A 17,010-nucleotide genomic window follows, 5' to 3' on the forward strand; every position below is an offset into this window, starting at 1 on the left:
TACAATATGCTCCCGTGAGGTGGGGATGCATTTAGCTGCTGCCAGGCGGGGGTGCAAAACTCGGCATAACACCTGGACACAAGATGGACTGCTATCTTCCCTGCCTTACGGTGAAAACACACCGCACGCGACTCCTGCACGTAAGCTGAGTGGCGCGACCATTCGCTACCTTGTGCGCAGCCAGTTTTCTTTGGGACACCATGTTAACAGATATGTCAGTCCACACCGAATTGCGTGCAGCTCACGCTCAGCTCAGCAGACACTCATGCCGCGCAACTCAGCCTGGATTTCTATTTTCCTGCGCGGCCGTCTGCGCCCGTGAGCGACTCTGTCAAGCAGAACAGATCAGATCAGGGCAGACAGGAACTCCGAAACGCGACATTCGTCAAATAAAACCAATTTCAAAGTGAAATAATGTTTATTTATGTTGTTGATTGCCCCTTTGGAAGTGTGAAAAGAGAGAAAGAGCAGTTGGAGATGGGGAGCGGCTTCTAGGGGCTCGTTGCCTGCAGAGCAACAAGTAGAGAGCTAGGACTCGCCTTCTCTCTACAACAGCACCAGCACGCACTGGGAAAACGGGAGGAGAACAGACAAATATGATGCAATTGCATTTTATAACGCCGAAGGTAGCCATTAACAGTTATCCCAAACATATTACTTTAAGTATTTATGTCGTTATTTACTACCCATGATAACGAAGACAGTATATCTGGGGCAAAATATATAGCGGACGAGCAGAGCGCGCAAAGTGAGCTGCGCTCTCTGTGTGGACACTTTAAGCGACTTCTGCGCGGAGGTGCGCTGCGCGGCGCATGCGCGCAAGTTCCGCATACCGGTGTGTCCCCGCCGTTAAGGCATGCGCAAACAGGTGCGCAAGCGCAAATAGGGGATATCGCCTGTACCAAGATAGGGCCCCTGGTCCTGGTAGTCCATCAGAGACTTTAAGCTTCCATCAGCCATCAATGATGAGCGAATATAAATTGATTGGAGGGTGTGTCTGTCTGACAGTAACATAATGACAGTGTGAACTGGAGAAACAGCTGTGACTTCCTCACAGCACTCCTGCAGATACTGGATAGGATGTGATCATGTGATGTAACATATCAGTAACACATGTAGCCTTTTTGTTTTGATTTTAGCCTCTTTCTTTTTTGAGATTCCGCACTGTCATTCCTATTTCCTTTGTATATTTCTCACTGCCTCTCTTTTTCTGTACCCCAGAACCTCCGGAAGATGGAGGGAGCGTCGTCAGACGATCCTGGCAGAGACTTGAATGAGCTGCAGAATGCTGACTGGGTATGTGACCAGACTCCTGACCTCTGACCTCAACTGGCCACAGGATTGCACCTTACTTCCACCTGACCAAAGGCTAATTGGCTAAGAGGAGAGTGGATTCACTTCATTGTGGCATCGGTGTGACTAGCTCAAATGTTCACTTACCCACCTACGAAGACCCAGTGAGGTTGAAACGTGTTGCGTTTTTCTTGGCCGTGTCTCCTATTTTTTGAAGTTGTACATTGTATTGTAAACCTGTGCAGGTTACCTGTGTACCAACACTTCTGCATTAAATTGTTCTCTAAAAAGAAACCAAGAAGCTCCTTTTTCCACTATTGATCACTTACCCACCTACAAACCTTTTAAGAAAGATTCTCTAAAGAATGTAAAGAATGTAGGAAATAACCCATTTCTAAAGAACTACATTGGGTCTTTTGTTCTGGTTTGACATTTTTTATTATGACAAGTCAGAGGGTTCTCTGCATCATTACAGCTCTATATCAATATAGAGACACTACCCAAACCAAAGAGCATTTGAAGAACCCTCCTCTTTTGAGCGTATGGAGAGGTCAGACCACAGGTACATGCCATCGTCTAACCATGGTCATGGTATTTTCTGCTTCCATGCTGGGGTCTCTTTCCCATGCTGCCGTTTCCTCCCTCTGTTAGGCTCAGTTCTGGGTTCAGGTGATGAGGGACCTGCGGGACGGAGTCAAGCTGAAGAAGGTGCAGGAGCGCCAGTACAACCCTCTGCCCATCGAGTTCCAGCTCACTCCCTATGAAATGCTCATGAACGACATCAGGTCCAAACGCTACAACCTACGCAAGGTCCTGGTGAGTGTCTGATTTGTCTCAGGCCACTGATTCCCGAACACCAAAATAATTTGTTGCTACGTTTTAATTTGACAATAATGGGGCGTAGCGCCGCGGTACATTCCCTACCTACCAACATGAGGGTCGCAGTTTGGAACCCATGCATTACCTCTGGCTTGGTCGGACGTCCATGCAGGCACAATTGGCCCTGTCTGTGGGTGGGAAGCCGTATTAAGGGTATGTGTCCTGGTGGCTGCACACTGCACTAGTGCCTCCTCTGGTCGGTCGGGGTGCCTGTTTGGGGGGGAACTGGCGGGAATAGCATGATCCTCCCACGCGCTACATCCTGCCGGTGAATCTCCTCGCTGTCAGGTGAAAAGAAGCATCAGACTGCACATATATCAGAGGAACCATGTGCTAGTCTACAACTTTCTCCAGATCGACAGAGGCGGTGGAGCAGCAACCCAGACAGGGAATTGGCCAAGTACAATTGAGGAGAAAAGGCATCACTCCTTGTTGGGTGATGCAAGGTTTATTTGTATAGCCCTAATTCACAAGCATGTCTCAGAGGGCTTCACAGAGAATATGTCTAGCTAAATCTGGCTGACACAACAATAACAAATTACAGTAATAATAATAATAACATGGTTGAACAATCTTATGATAGAGAGAGACAGAGAGAAGGGGAGAAATGGGGAGAGAAAGTGGGGGAGGAGAGAGCAGGGAAAGGGAGGAGGTGGAGAGGGAGAAAGTTAGGAAGAGAGCAGGGGAAGGGGGGAACAGGAGAGACAGCAGAACAGACAGAACATACAGGGTATACTGGGACGATACGGTCACGAATAGTCACAGGGGTCAAGTAAATTTTAGCAATAAAGTTATGTATTATAGTTACCAGGCGATATGAGCCACTGACAACAAACAATTAGTCTGACATTTATCCCCCAGCCCTAGGGCATACAGCAGCTACTCAATCTGCCTGGCCATCCAGCTCCAGCAGCCGGGGCAGCAGCGGCTGAGGCTGAGGTAGCAGCGACACAGTAGAACCAGCAGCAGAGCGGCCAGGCCAAACGAGCAACAGCTCAGACAATCTGACTACTCTAGCCATTAACCGGAACTAACTAGCACACAAGGAATCTAACTAATCTACAGCATAGTCTGCCCTGTTGTACTCTAATCTAATCTTAGCCTAAACACTATAACAATCAAAAGGTCCAGCTCAGAGGTTTCCAAAGTGGGAGGTGGGCCTCCCCAGGGGGCTCAAAGACTTTCAGGGGAGGCTCAGTGAGTGATTTATTTTAGTCATTTGAATAAGAGTGAATGCAGCTTTTTCCATGGAGTTTTTTCCATGCTTTATCTGAGAGGAGGCCCATCGTCTCAGACTTTGTAATCATCTGGTCTAGCTAATCTACAGCCTACAGTTAGGCTGTAGCTAATCTATAGCCTAGCCTAAACTATGCCTGTATGGACATTTCAGTTTGTTTTGTCACACTTGGGGCTGCACTAATTCATCATAAATCTCCACCCTTAAAACACAGCCAGGGAAAATTGTGTCTGTTAAATAATCTCGCAGGTTGTTTTGTATTGTTTCCCGGATGGTAGTACATTTTGTTTGTGGACTGGGAGCCATTAGTATTGTTGTTATGGTTCTTGATGAAGTAGCCAACAATATTCATATTCTTTCCTGGACCTCATTGTGTCATCTGGTAGGCAGTTGTCCCACTTTCCTTCTCAAACCATCCAATGTGTCATTGATAAATGATTGTCTTAAAACAGGTTAGGGGGAATCTACAGGTAGGCATGTTTTGTAACCATCAACACTGTTTTCTTCCTCTACTTGATGCTCACATTATTTATTTTTATTATGTCATTCATTTATTATCACCACTTTTGTACCATTTGCTTTAAAGCACTGTTTTGCTGTAACGTGTCTTTGAGTACGATGTAATGCACTCTAGAAATACAATGTATTATTATTATTCCTATGTTAACCTGTATTGTTCTTAAACTGTCCCTGCTGTTTCCTCTCCAGGTGAATGGAAACATTCCTCCCAGGTTAAAGAAGAGTGCCCATGAAGTCATCCTGGAATTCATCAGGTCCAGACCGCCTCTCAACCCTGTGAGTCGAGGCTAAAGACCCTAGTCTTAAAAAAAAAAAAAGACAGTTCACATACTATTCCAGCCTATGGATACCCTTGTCAGTGAGATCAGACCAGCCTTACGATACGATTTCACTGATTGTACAGTTACTTAACCTCCAAAATTGAAAGATATGAAGTAGAGCAAACCCTTATTACAGTTTACAGACTGTACTTTTAATAGGTATCACTGTTTATTGTATTCCAATGACTTCATGCCACTACATCTGTTTCCCATCATCAACCCCTGGTAGGTGGCAGCCCGTAAGCTGAAGCCGCAGACTCAGCCTCCACCCACGCTCCACGAGCGCATCCTGGAGGAAATCAAAGCAGAGAGGAAACTTCGACCGGTGTCTCCGGACCACATCAGCCGGGGAAGACTGGGTAAAGACCTTTCTATTTTTGTCTCTCTCTGTTAAGCTCTCTCTAACACACACACTTACAAATGCACACTCACACCCACACAAAGCCATCTCAAGCTGAAGTATGGAGTCTAGCTGATAAATGATTCTCACTCGCACCTGCTGGGCATCATGTAATTTTTTTTTAAACAATACAAAAACACAGGAGAAACATAGCTTTATAACACAGCTTCCGAACTATGTTTCTGTGGTCAGTTTGGTTATACTTTGGTTTGTGCTATACTACACTATTATTTGTACCTCTGCTCATTGCTGCTCATTGCTGTTTTAGCTACACTTTGAATGCCGCCTAATTTTTTCCACATTTATTTTGCAAGTAATGTCAATTATTGACATATTATTTGTTATATTATGATTTTCTTTACTACATTGTTTGCAATATAGTGCAAACTGTACATCAGGGATACTCAACTTGCTTTGCCCGGGGGCCACTTTCGTGAAATGATAGAAGGCCAGGGGCCAGTTAATAAACAAACAATATACAGTACATTCTTCTGTAGCGGATTGTAGGTTTTTGGGGTGTCAGCCGGAGTTTAGTCTGACAATGTTGTGCACACAGGATAGTTAGTTAGCTTAAGTTAGTTAGGTTAAAGTCGAAGTGAACCGGAGGCAAATGTAATAGCGCGAGCGTCGGAGACTCAAACAAATCTTGTCTGAGATGACAGGGTTGAGAGGCGGACCACAAGCCGCACAATGCCGGGTGTCGATGATTTGATTAGACAATTCTGGGGACTGGCTTTGGCATTGGCCAATCATGGCATGTTCCACCCCCAAATCAAGTGGGATTAAGCGTGTTGTCGTGCTACGCCAATGGGATCCCCCTGAGTACCAGGCAGGCAGCTGCTTCGTGCGGAACGAGCGGACAATCCGATGCATGGGTGCTGCCCGCCCGCCTGGAATCTCCGAGGGGCGACCCCTGACAACCAGGCCCTCAAGCGTGTGCCATTATCGCTATTGCTGTAAATACGATATTCCTGGAATGCGCGTTTTAATGAGCCAGTTACATTTCTTTGCATTCTTAAGCATTACAGTTTTCTTTATTGTGTATATCAACATACAATTGGCCAAGTTAGTAATTAGTTTATGGGATAGGAATTCTGCCAGATGACAGACACTAGGTGCCATTTTCTCTTTCTTTTGGAAGAGAAAATTATCCTGAAATGAAGATTTGATTGACAGCTGCCATGTCGTGATATGATTGGTTGAAATGGGGTAGAAATTTGATAGTACTAGGTGACGTCAGCAAACTGTAGATTACTGTTATGAATGAAATCTTGAAAAATGAACTTTTGATGTGAAAAAGTGTGAAAAACTAAAGAAATTAGATTTTTGTGATTTTTTTGGTATACATTATTAAATAGGTGCACTGCATACCCAGTTATTTGAACCAAAAGAAAAGAAAAGTCATTTTTGGGTTCAGCTCGACTTTAATTACATACATAAGTGCCTGGGTAGTGAGCAGACGGCGGTATTTGACAATTTAGCAGCTAAATCATAGATTATTGAAACATATTCCATATTCCAGACTGAAATGCTATAACAGAAGTGGAGTATTGGCCAGAATGACATGAACATTTGGACACTTATTCAGCGGGTATCTTGCATGTTGCGTTCAGGTGCCCTGTAATTTTTGTTTTGTTTTTGTTTTTGTTTTTTGTTGTAATTCCATCCGCAAGTTGAGTATCACTGCTGTACATGAATACTGTTATTTTCTGAGTGCCAGTATCTCTTACCGTTGGCTGTGGTTTATTTGAAATCTTTCTATTTAATGTGATGAAAAACTATTATTCTCCAGTGCTTTTCTTGCCAAATACAGGCAGGTGACATCCTCTTATGTATTAACTTTTGCCTTAATTTAACCTCCTAATTCCAACCAATAACTGTCCGATGCCGTAACTGTTTCTCCTTGCAGTATTTCGGCCACTTAGCATGTCTTTCAGTTTTGATGCGTCAGGTAAAGTCCCCTCCCTGCTTACCTGGCTTTCCATCTCTGTTTTCCTCCTTGATGTGGCTGTTCATCTATCTACCCTCTCCCCCCACACACACACACACACATACATACATACATACATACATACATACATACAGTACATACATACATACATACATACATACATACATACATACATACATACATACATTCATACATACACACATACACGCAGACACACACACACACACACACGTGCGCACACGCACGCACACACATGCACACACACACACATACATACATGCATGCATGCACACATACATACACGCACGTCGCACGCACGCGTGTGTGCGCGCACACACACACACACACACACACACACACACACACAATACACATATTTCATGTCATGCTTCAGTGGTTGGTGATGGTTGGCTGTTGTCCATGGTGGTGAAACGTCATGATGTTGGACACTGGTCTGCTCAGCAGGAGGACACTGATAGGAGGGAAGTGATGAGAGAAACAGGGTGGACACAAAAAAGATTCAACCACAATAAAAACTTGTTTGAGTACTTTTCCATAAAATATACAAAACTACTCCTTTTTTTACAATCTCATCTCAATTATTAGCAGCTTGTTTTCTGTCTGAGATGCCACGGCATTTCTACTCTAAAAATGAACGAATAGCAGTTTACAAGAATTTAAAAAAGCTAACATTTTTAGTTAGCTAGCTAGTTAGAACACAAAAGTAATCAGAGTAATGCGTTACTCCCAACACTGCTTACTGATAATAAGTAATGATATGAGGAATAAAGGGGATTCTGCAACATGTCAGTAAGCAATAGTTACTGTACATACAGTATCATGGGCAGGGCTCATACAACTTATTCATGATGGCTGTTTTTTGTCAGAGGGAATCCTAACTTCCATTATACTGTAACATCTGGCCGTCCCAAATGCCATCATGACAAGTAACTCTGGCTGATTGGAACAGATCACATTGCCTCACATGCAGATTGGGATAGAGTATTTTATTGAAGGGTTTTAATGCTCACAGTGCTGTGGAGAGGAGCCACTGTTTTCATCCTGAATCAATCACTACTGCTAGTGATGCTTTATTATCCAGCCAGGTTTGACATACTATCTTGGTTTCTAAATGTCCCACTCTCCAAACGATGCCTTTTATCCTTCTTGTTTTTATGCCATTGCATACAGCTGGCACTTCGTTTATTGAATGCTTACAAAGTACATTATTCTTGCCTGAATGCTTCAACACTGTTCACTTCAAATCTCTCATTAGAGGACTTAAGACTGATACCAAATGGTAACTGTTGAAGTGTTAAAAGAACACCTTTTCACAGCTTATATAACTTCTGGGGGGGAGGGGTTTCTGTTCTCTCGACAATCTCAAGAAAAGTGTCACCTTTGCTAAGTGCATCATCTCTCAAACCTACCGCTGTAATGTGACTCTGAAATGAAGGAAACTCGCTGCAGCAGCACGCAGCCAAAGGAACGGCCCAGAGCGTAACTACCACCTTGGCTTCTTCCACAATCATCAGCTTCCTACAAAAGGGCCTTTCATGTGCCGGAGTGACTTTGCAGAATTTAATCAGAGGTGCAAATGGATCGGTGTGCAGACAGGAGCAAGACAGTCCACCTCAAGCTCTGCACAACACCAGACAAACACAAGACAGTCCACCTCAAGCTCTGCACAACACCAGACAAACACAATACAGTCCACCTCAAGCTCTGCACAACACCAGACAAACACAAGTCAGTCCACCTCAAGCTCTGCACAACACCAGACAAACACAAGACAGTCCACCTCAAGCTCTGCACAACACCAGACAAACACAAGACAGTCCACCTCAAGCTCTGCACAACACCAGACAAACACAATACAGTCCACCTCAAGCTCTGCACATCACCAGACAAACACAATACAGTCCACCTCAAGCTCTGCACAACACCAGACAAACACAATACAGTCCACCTCAAGCTCTGCACAACACCAGACAAACACAAGACAGCCCACCTCAAGCTCTGCACAACACCAGACAAACACAAGACAGTCCACCTCAAGCTCTGCACAACACCAGACAAACACAAGACAGTCCACCTCAAGCTCTGCACAACACCAGACAAACACAAGACAGCCCACCTCAAGCTCTGCACAACACCAGACAAACACAAGACAGTCCACCTCAAGCTCTGCACAACACCAGACAAACACAAGACAGTCCACCTCAAGCTCTGCACAACACCAGACAAACACAATACAGTCCACCTCAAGCTCTGCACAACACCAGACAAACACAATACAGTCCACCTCAAGCTCTGCACAACACCATACAAACACAAGACAGTCCACCTCAAGCTCTGCACAACACCAGACAAACACAATACAGTCCACCTCAAGCTCTGCACAACACCAGACAAACACAAGACAGTCCACCTCAAGCTCTGCACAACACCAGACAAACACAAGACAGCCCACCTCAAGCTCTGCACAACACCAGACAAACACAAGACAGTCCACCTCAAGCTCTGCACAACACCAGACAAACACAAGACAGTCCACCTCAAGCTCTGCACAACACCAGACAAACACAAGACAGCCCACCTCAAGCTCTGCACAACACCAGACAAACACAAGACAGCCCACCTCAAGCTCTGCACAACACCAGACAAACACAGTCAACTACACAGTACATAGTGAGCTGTAGCTTCAGTAGTGACTCCTCTTTGGCCTTTGATATTTGAACAACTTCATCAGGCAGTTTTGAATTAGATGATAAGGGAATAGTGTTGAGGCAGGCAAATCAGAATAATGCTGTGCTTGACTTCCCCTACTGAAACCAGCGTCTCTCATCACAGCATAAGCTCCATCACCTCACGCTTACTCATTCATGCTGCCCCATAATTTATGTATATGTGTACTGTACGTGTGTGTGTGTGTGTGTGTGTGTGTGTGTGTGTGTGTGTGTGTGTGTGTGTGTGTGTGTGTGCACTTCTGTGATCGATCATTCTCTGAGCTCAGACCCAGTGAGCGCTTTAGTACCCACTTTGCAGCGGTGTTTTATGGATAGATGCCCCATACTCACCGACATGTTTTAATCAAAAACTGAGAAGTACTGCTTCAAGGAAGAAAATCTACCCTAAAACATTAAAACACTGTTTAAAAACAGCTGATGGTGGTGCATTTCTGGGCCCATTCTGTTTGGTGTATTTTTCTTATTCCTGTGGATAACTGGTCAAAGGTAGATGATGTGATGTTGCATCTATTGTCAATTCAGCAACAATAGAATATGATAACAGACAGTTTTCAGCAATCTAAAACATCAATGGTAAATGTCAGGTTTTAGTGTCAGTCCCTGAATCAAAGAGCATCACTATTTTGCACAACAGTCATTCGGGAAGAAATCCATTGTAGAAGAGGCATAAATACTAATTTCTCCACCCACAGTGGCTTCAATAGACCAGAATTATGCAGCCACAATACATGTTGTAGTGAGTAATTGTGTTATATGTATAACTGCAATGATACCACACAGCTGACTGACTTTAAAGGTATTTCAGGTTTCCATTATTGCGCTCGGTTCAGCAGGGCTGCCCTCTTTCGCCGGCCCTCTTCGCAGTCACACTCGAGCCCCTTGCCCTAAAAATACGTGGTCACCCAAGTATTGCAGGTCTGGAGGTCGGCGGTATTGCGACATGTATTAGTTTGTACGCTGACGACGTGTTATTATTTATAAAACGGCTCTCTCAAATCAAGCAATCTGATTGGTTCACAGCCATTGTATAATTCCAGTAACCGAGTTCAATAACCGTCGGCATACGGCTCTGGTGTCGGGCTTTGCAAAAAGCTCTCAGCTTCTCAGCAAGCGCCAGGATTGGCCAATGTCGACTTCAGTCTCCAGAACGATCCAATCAAATCACCCGCATGTCTATCTTCTTGCTAGAGGTCCCGCCTTACAGTAGTGTTTCAACTGACTCTATCAGAATACTATGCCAGTCGGACTTATAGTATTATTATTATTATATTATTATACTTGGAAACCGTTTTATAAAAGCAATATAGAAAAATAAATAAATAAAGCTCGCACACTGCAGAGGCTCCAGTTTGGGTGTTTTTATTTGACACCGGTGGTTACGTTTCGGGCAGCATGCCCTTCCTCAGACCTCAGACCTCAGTCAGTCTCTGCGGCCTCGTGGGATAACAGCTTATCAGCGGGATATATTCTCCACAACACACTTGCTCTCATGCTATATTGCTTAAATCTACATGACTCAGAGAAATCGATCCCGCCCTCTCCTAGAATTAATCACCTCTTTCGGTAAGCTGTCCGGATACACAATTAACTGGACAAAGAGCGACTTCATGCCTCTCTCTGATGTTTTTACTCCTGGTTTTCTGGAAAAGAACCATAAAAGAACCATAGAATTTCGAAAATTTCCTTGCAAAAACCCAAGTCTGAAGGAGGGCTGGCCCGGTGCTTAGGCACTATTACTGCCAATGTCAGGGCTCTAATGTTTTGGCGGCAAGGGACTCCTAGTAATTTAACTCTCGGGGCCCCCCTGTGGCTGAAAATTGAGGCCAGCTCTATCACCCACTCCTCTCTGCCAGCTATGCTAGTTTCTAAGCTAGAGCAGCCTGGGGCTTTACAAAATTGAAGTTTCGTTGTGAAAAACTCAGTCAGAATTCTAAACCAAGTTAGGAGTGCTTTGACGAGATGTTTCTGTCCTCACACTAATTTGTTTTAATCATTCTTTTTTGCCTCCTTGGTCGGACAAAAATGACCATGCCTGGAGTGAGAAGGGGCTGGTTTCCATCAGAGACCTATACATAGATTGTCATTTCACATCCTTTGATCGTCTGAGGGAGAAATTTGAGTTGCCCAACACGCACTGGCTCAGATACCTGCAAGTCAGGAACTATGTTCGATCCAAGATTCGTGATTTTGTAGTTCTCCCAAATGAACATGCTTTTTTTTATGTGATGTTAATCCCCCCTCAGTCCAGGCATCTTATCTCTAGATTTGTGTGTCTGTTTGATGACTGTATCAGGGCCCCTACTGAAAGGATTAGGGAGGCGTGGCAGAAGGGACTTGGTGTTGACTTGTCTGAAATTGTATGGGACAGGAGTCTATCTATAGTCCAGCTCTGCTCAATTAACAGCAGACACCGTCACCAACTGATCCAATTTAAGGTCACCCATCGTCTTCATTATTCCAAGTCCAGGTTGCACAAGATCTACCCTTCTGTCTCACCACTATGTGATAGGTGTCACGTGTCAGAGGGTACACTAGCCCATGTTTTTTCGTTTTGTCCTTCACTATCTGGATTCTGGGCCAAAATATTTGATTGGTACTCTAAGGCCTATAAAATAACCCTTCAGCCGATGGGGGAACTCGCCATCTTCGGCTGCTCAGAATCCTCTCTGCTCCTCCCTACAGCTGTACAACAGTCTCTGACACAGGGGACGACTATCGCCAAGAGACTCATTCTGAAGGAGTGGAAGTCCCCCTCTCCACCTTCTTTTCAGCTGTGGCTGACGGACATGGTCTCAGTTATACATATGGAGAGACTCCGGTTCCTGAGGACCAATTCATTTAGGAAATTCACAATTATCTGGGACCCATTTCTAGCCTACTTAGATGAGGTTAAGAGCGACAAGTAACTTGCTCAGCTGACTTCTCATGGACCCCTTGCACGGGATTCCACGCACATTTCTTACAAGCACATAGGCACTTGACGCGGCTGGTAGCGCCATGTTGTAACATTAATGTTGATATATGTATGTTTTTTTTTTGTTTTTTTTTGTCTGAGCCTGTTTTTGTTCTATGTTCTGAAAAATAAAATAAAAAAGAAATATATAAAAAAAACTTTAAAGGTATTTATATACTCATACAGCCACCTTTGATGGATAGTTTATGCCCCTTCTCTAGAGCTTGTTGAACCGCACACAAAAAAACCATCATCACAAAATAATCATGGAATAGACATCCAAAATGAATGATATAGTGTAAGAGGATCTGAGGCTGGATCCGTCCTTTAACGATCATAATAAAAAGGTGTGTCCTTTTAGGTTTTGGCAAAACTCGCAGCATGCCTCAGGATCTGTTCCGTATGGGCCTAGGTAAAGTATCACCGCTGCTATGGTTCACTCTAACCCACAAAGGCCTTGTCTTTCTGTCTGTCTGTCTCCCCGGCTTTACGCTAATATCTCCTGTAATGAAATGACCTGAATGCTTACAATGTAAGTAACAAATGTAAGGGACAGCGGAAAACCTAAAGCCCAATGACGTAATGTAAAACGCACAGGCAGCTTGTAAAATGATGGACTAACTGTGGGGCACTATCACGATGGCAACAACCTATTTGCTCTGAGTTGAGAGGACTGCTGGGGGTTTGTTGTACTCGTTAAGGCTTGAGCCTGGAGACGGAGTTCCTGTGGAATCCGAGGGGAGGAAAGACGGTTAGTTCCAGTCCAACATGAGAAACAGCGATCCTGTTGAGCCTGTGAGCTCATGTGGATGTTTTAGCCCTTTTTCCCACTAATATGAGACGGAGTAAAAGAAAAGAGGGAGAGAGAGAGAGAGAGAGAGAGAGAGAGAGAGAGGTTTCAAGGCTCCCACAGATCCTATCGGCCTCTGCAGCTCTTTCTGTCTTTTGCAGCACTCGCTCGTCTTCTCACACTCCCTCCCTCTCCTCCCTCCCTGCCTCCCTCTCTCCTCACCTTCTATCTGTTGTTTTCCTTCTTTGAAGCAGAATAATCCCAGAAATCTCAGTTAGCCAAGTCGGTGGTTGACGAAGCTACCATCAAGGCTAACAGGAGAGAGAAGCTATTATTTTTCTGATTTGATGTTACAGTCTTAATAGAGTCTTTCATCAAAGAGGCATTCACGCTCTGTGTGTAACACCAGCTCGCTCCTTTGCCTCCCTTCAAACCAACTTAATTCACCCTTCCCTTCTCGTTTAGCTTTGGGATGAATCTCGAACACATGTCCCCCATCCCAGGATTCATAGCATCCTCTCACCTTAGCTCCCATTCAAACACACCATCCATGGTATGATTTCAAACGGGTCTGTTGCTCCTGTTTGGGAAGCCGGAATCCCGATTAATCAAAAAATAAGGGAGGATGCAAGGAATCATCAGAGGAATATGTTTGAGGTTCATCCCATGTGTTTTTCCCTCACACACTGTCTGAGTGCTCCTCTCTTGTGTGGCTATGTACAGATGAATTTAGCCCCAACATGGGCAGGAGGACATCCAGCTCTCTGTCTCTGGCCAACGGATCAGCCTCTCCCAGGATAGGAGCGGCCGGGTCTCAGTCTGCCCCTCAGAGGAAACGGCTGCTGAAGGCGCCCAGCCTCGCCGAGCTGGACAGCTCCGACTCCGATGTTAGTAGGAGTGTCTGTGTTTGTGTATGTTTGGGTTGTGTGCGGTTTTCACAAATTGCATCCGGCTTGTGCAAAACAAATGACGGATGTTTTTGTATATACGGTGTATTCAGGATGAGACCATTGGGCGTAGATCGGCCAGCAGTTCCAGTGTCGCTACGTCAGTGATGGACGACACATCCCCAGAGTCTGCACTGGGGAAGAAAAGTGAGTCAGGACTATCTTCTCCTTCACTGACCCATAGACTGACAGTGATTGATTGTTTATCTTGCAGCTTCTCCACTTCTGCTTTTTTCCTGCTTTTGGGGTTGGCTTTTGATTAGAATTAGCATTTTTGGGGATGTGAATTAACCAGTTGTTGAACCAAGCTGCCTCCTATCCCCCCCCCCCCCCCCCCCCATTTCCCTCTTTCTCACTCCCCATCTCCCTCTCTTCCTCTGTCCTTTTCTCCCGCTGTGAACACCAGCTCCCCCCATGTTCCTGCCCATCTCCTCCACACCACAGCCGGAGAGGCGTAAGACCCCCCAGCAGAGGAGGCACTCCATCGAGAAGGAAACCCCCACCAACGTTCGACAGTTTCAGCCCCCCTCCAGACAGAGTTCCAAGTCTCTGGTGAGTCAGACATTTTCCCCACTATATCATTAGTTGATGAAATGTACCATGAAAAAATTTGCTCGGGTCACAAATAATGTCAGATGGTTATTGTCTGAACAGGCAGTTTGAGATAAATTGCTTTTGTTGTTAAGTTTTTGCGAGAGGCAATAGAGTATAGTAGCAATTTGAATAGAAAATAGCGTTGTTGTTTTGAATGAAAGCTCATAATGTGGCAGTATTAGAGCAAATTGAACGCACCAGCATCTTTCCTCTTTCTCTCGACTAAGGCTTTCTGAGGTCAGTATGGCCTGGGAAAGTTTGAACCCAGCTCCAGCCACACAGATCCAGCCAAGTCATCTAATGAGAGAGAAAGAGAGGCAGAGAAACAGAGCGGGGCAGAATAAGCTGAGTGAAAGCAGACACTCGCTCACGTCTGTCCCATCCTCCTCAAACTCCAGAGAGCCTGTTCTTCCTCTCTCCCACACGCACCGTAACCTTCTCTCATTCAGGTGCGGCTGGGAGCCTTGTTGTTGCATCCCTGGTCCCCCCTCCGCCGCCCTGCTCCTTCTGCTCTCCACCCCTTGTGGAGCTCCCACCCCGTCGAGGCGTTTGTGTTGGGGCTGGTGAGGGTGCTTTTTGCTCTGTGCAGAGGCATTTACACCAGTGGAAGAGAGGCTGCCAAGGTTTGCCAAGGCTCCCCCCACTCCTTACTGGCATCATCACTGTAGCTGTCCATCGATGCTAATGTTTCCTGCTTTGCTAGAGATCATTGACCTAGAGCAGAGCTGCTGCCATGGTAGAGAGAGCACAAACTCCTTTAGAGATCATTGACCTGGAGCAGGGCTGCTGCCATGGTAGATAGAGCACAAACCCCTTTTCCACTGACTCTCTGGTGACATCTCCTCAGAATGATCATCCTTCCTTTCACTTCAAAGGCTCTGCTTTGGCTAACTCCCATTTTAACTTTTAGAAACATCAAGTATCTAGCTGTTGCCACATTTCATTTGAATCTGCACTAGAATAAATCAAATAATTTTTTAACTCAGTATCTTCTGATTGAGTGGTGGGATGTATTTATATATAATATCTGATTTTGACCTGTATATTGTGGTCTATCTGCAGGTCTGTCTGGGCACATAATAAAGACTTTTCAGGATCTTTTCTGCAGTCAATTCACAAGACTGAAAAAATAATAATTTTAAAGTCGGCTGATGTCTTCCCCTCCGTGCCTCTGGTTCAGTCACAATGCAGCATACTGAGCCTGGAAGTCATGAGATCACCAGTCGTTACACTGCTTTACACTCTATGGCAATCAGTCAGTGACTTATGCTTTAGGATTGTTGAAAAAGGCGTTACCAACAGACAAACAGTACAACAATTTCAAAAGCACACTGAATGTACAGTGTAATTCTCGCTGTAGTGACCACAATATACCTCAGCAGCTGTGGTTTTTGAGGCTGCTCATGTTTATATGTATTGTATATTTTAAGCTGCTTTATAAGCTGTAAGGTAATATTCACAGCAGCAGATACAGTAGAACTGTGATGCAGCGAACCCTAAACATAATTATTTCACATAAAGCTTTATAGAACCATGCCATTTCCCCTCAGGTAATGTTAATGCTGACTGTTTTTACATTCACACACCAACACCCTGTAGAAAAAGATACCTCAAGGCTCTTTCACTCCCATTAAGCTTTACACGGCATAGAAACGCCAAATTCGGTCAGTGAATGAGAACCCAACAATCGTGTTTTGGAAAGTTGCATCAGAACACTAATATCACTTTCTACAGCAGAAGATGCAAGATCGTAGCCACGATTTTTCCCCTGTAAAATCTTTCAACCAATAGCTGACATTCTCTGTGGTTACATTAGGACCCGCCTTCGGTCAATCAACCCAGTCAAGGCAACATACAAACAAAAGCAAAGATGCTTCAGCACCAGTTATAGTCTATAAAGTTCAATGGAAATAAATGTAGATTTTGCACACCTTAGATGGCGTTTCTTTCCAAATATTTACTTTTAAAAACAACTTTTTAAAAAAGTGAAAATGTGCATTAACAGTAAGGGACCCAAAACACTCCAGTCATGTTAGACAGGTCTTGGAAGTGAATCAGTGTCTGGTTAGTGAGGTTCTCTGCAGCCCTGGAATGTCTCCAGCAGTCATCAGTGGTGTTGTTTACGCACGGCGGTCCCTCTCTCAGGAAGCTGTTTTCTTCACTGAACAATGGGGACATTTTGATCAGCCAAACGTAGCCTGCACCCAGACAGGCAGCTCTCAAAGGTGCAGTGGGACGGCTGTTTGCGTATGGAATGAGAAACACTGAGCCCTGTGTGTTTAATATGGTGTTGTCATGGTGACCCACTGTGTTGTGTGTGTGTGTGTGTGTGTGTGTGTGTGTGTGTGTGTGTGTGTGTGTGTGTGTGTGTGTGTGT

General features: G+C 44.7%; 1 protein-coding gene across 1 annotated transcript in view; it reads left to right on the forward strand.

Annotated features, from left to right (window-relative positions):
- Positions 1 to 17,010, forward strand: part of LOC310800890 (protein spire homolog 1-like) — a gene marked incomplete at both ends in the record, with an annotated part of 41,505 nt that overhangs the window by 18,914 nt on the left and 5,581 nt on the right. Inside the window, 10 exons of the mRNA XM_083663355.1 lie at positions 1,222 to 1,296; positions 1,945 to 2,109; positions 4,118 to 4,204; positions 4,478 to 4,607; positions 6,558 to 6,599; positions 8,213 to 9,283; positions 12,664 to 12,714; positions 13,816 to 13,979; positions 14,093 to 14,186; positions 14,446 to 14,591. Coding sequence (XP_083519481.1) covers positions 1,222 to 1,296; positions 1,945 to 2,109; positions 4,118 to 4,204; positions 4,478 to 4,607; positions 6,558 to 6,599; positions 8,213 to 9,283; positions 12,664 to 12,714; positions 13,816 to 13,979; positions 14,093 to 14,186; positions 14,446 to 14,591 — 2,025 coding nt within the window. The remainder of the gene's footprint in view (positions 1 to 1,221; positions 1,297 to 1,944; positions 2,110 to 4,117; positions 4,205 to 4,477; positions 4,608 to 6,557; positions 6,600 to 8,212; positions 9,284 to 12,663; positions 12,715 to 13,815; positions 13,980 to 14,092; positions 14,187 to 14,445; positions 14,592 to 17,010) is intronic.

Source organism: Poromitra crassiceps, assembly GCF_964638095.1.
Source record: "Poromitra crassiceps genome assembly, chromosome: 1".
Classification (NCBI taxonomy): domain Eukaryota; kingdom Metazoa; phylum Chordata; class Actinopteri; order Beryciformes; family Melamphaidae; genus Poromitra; species Poromitra crassiceps.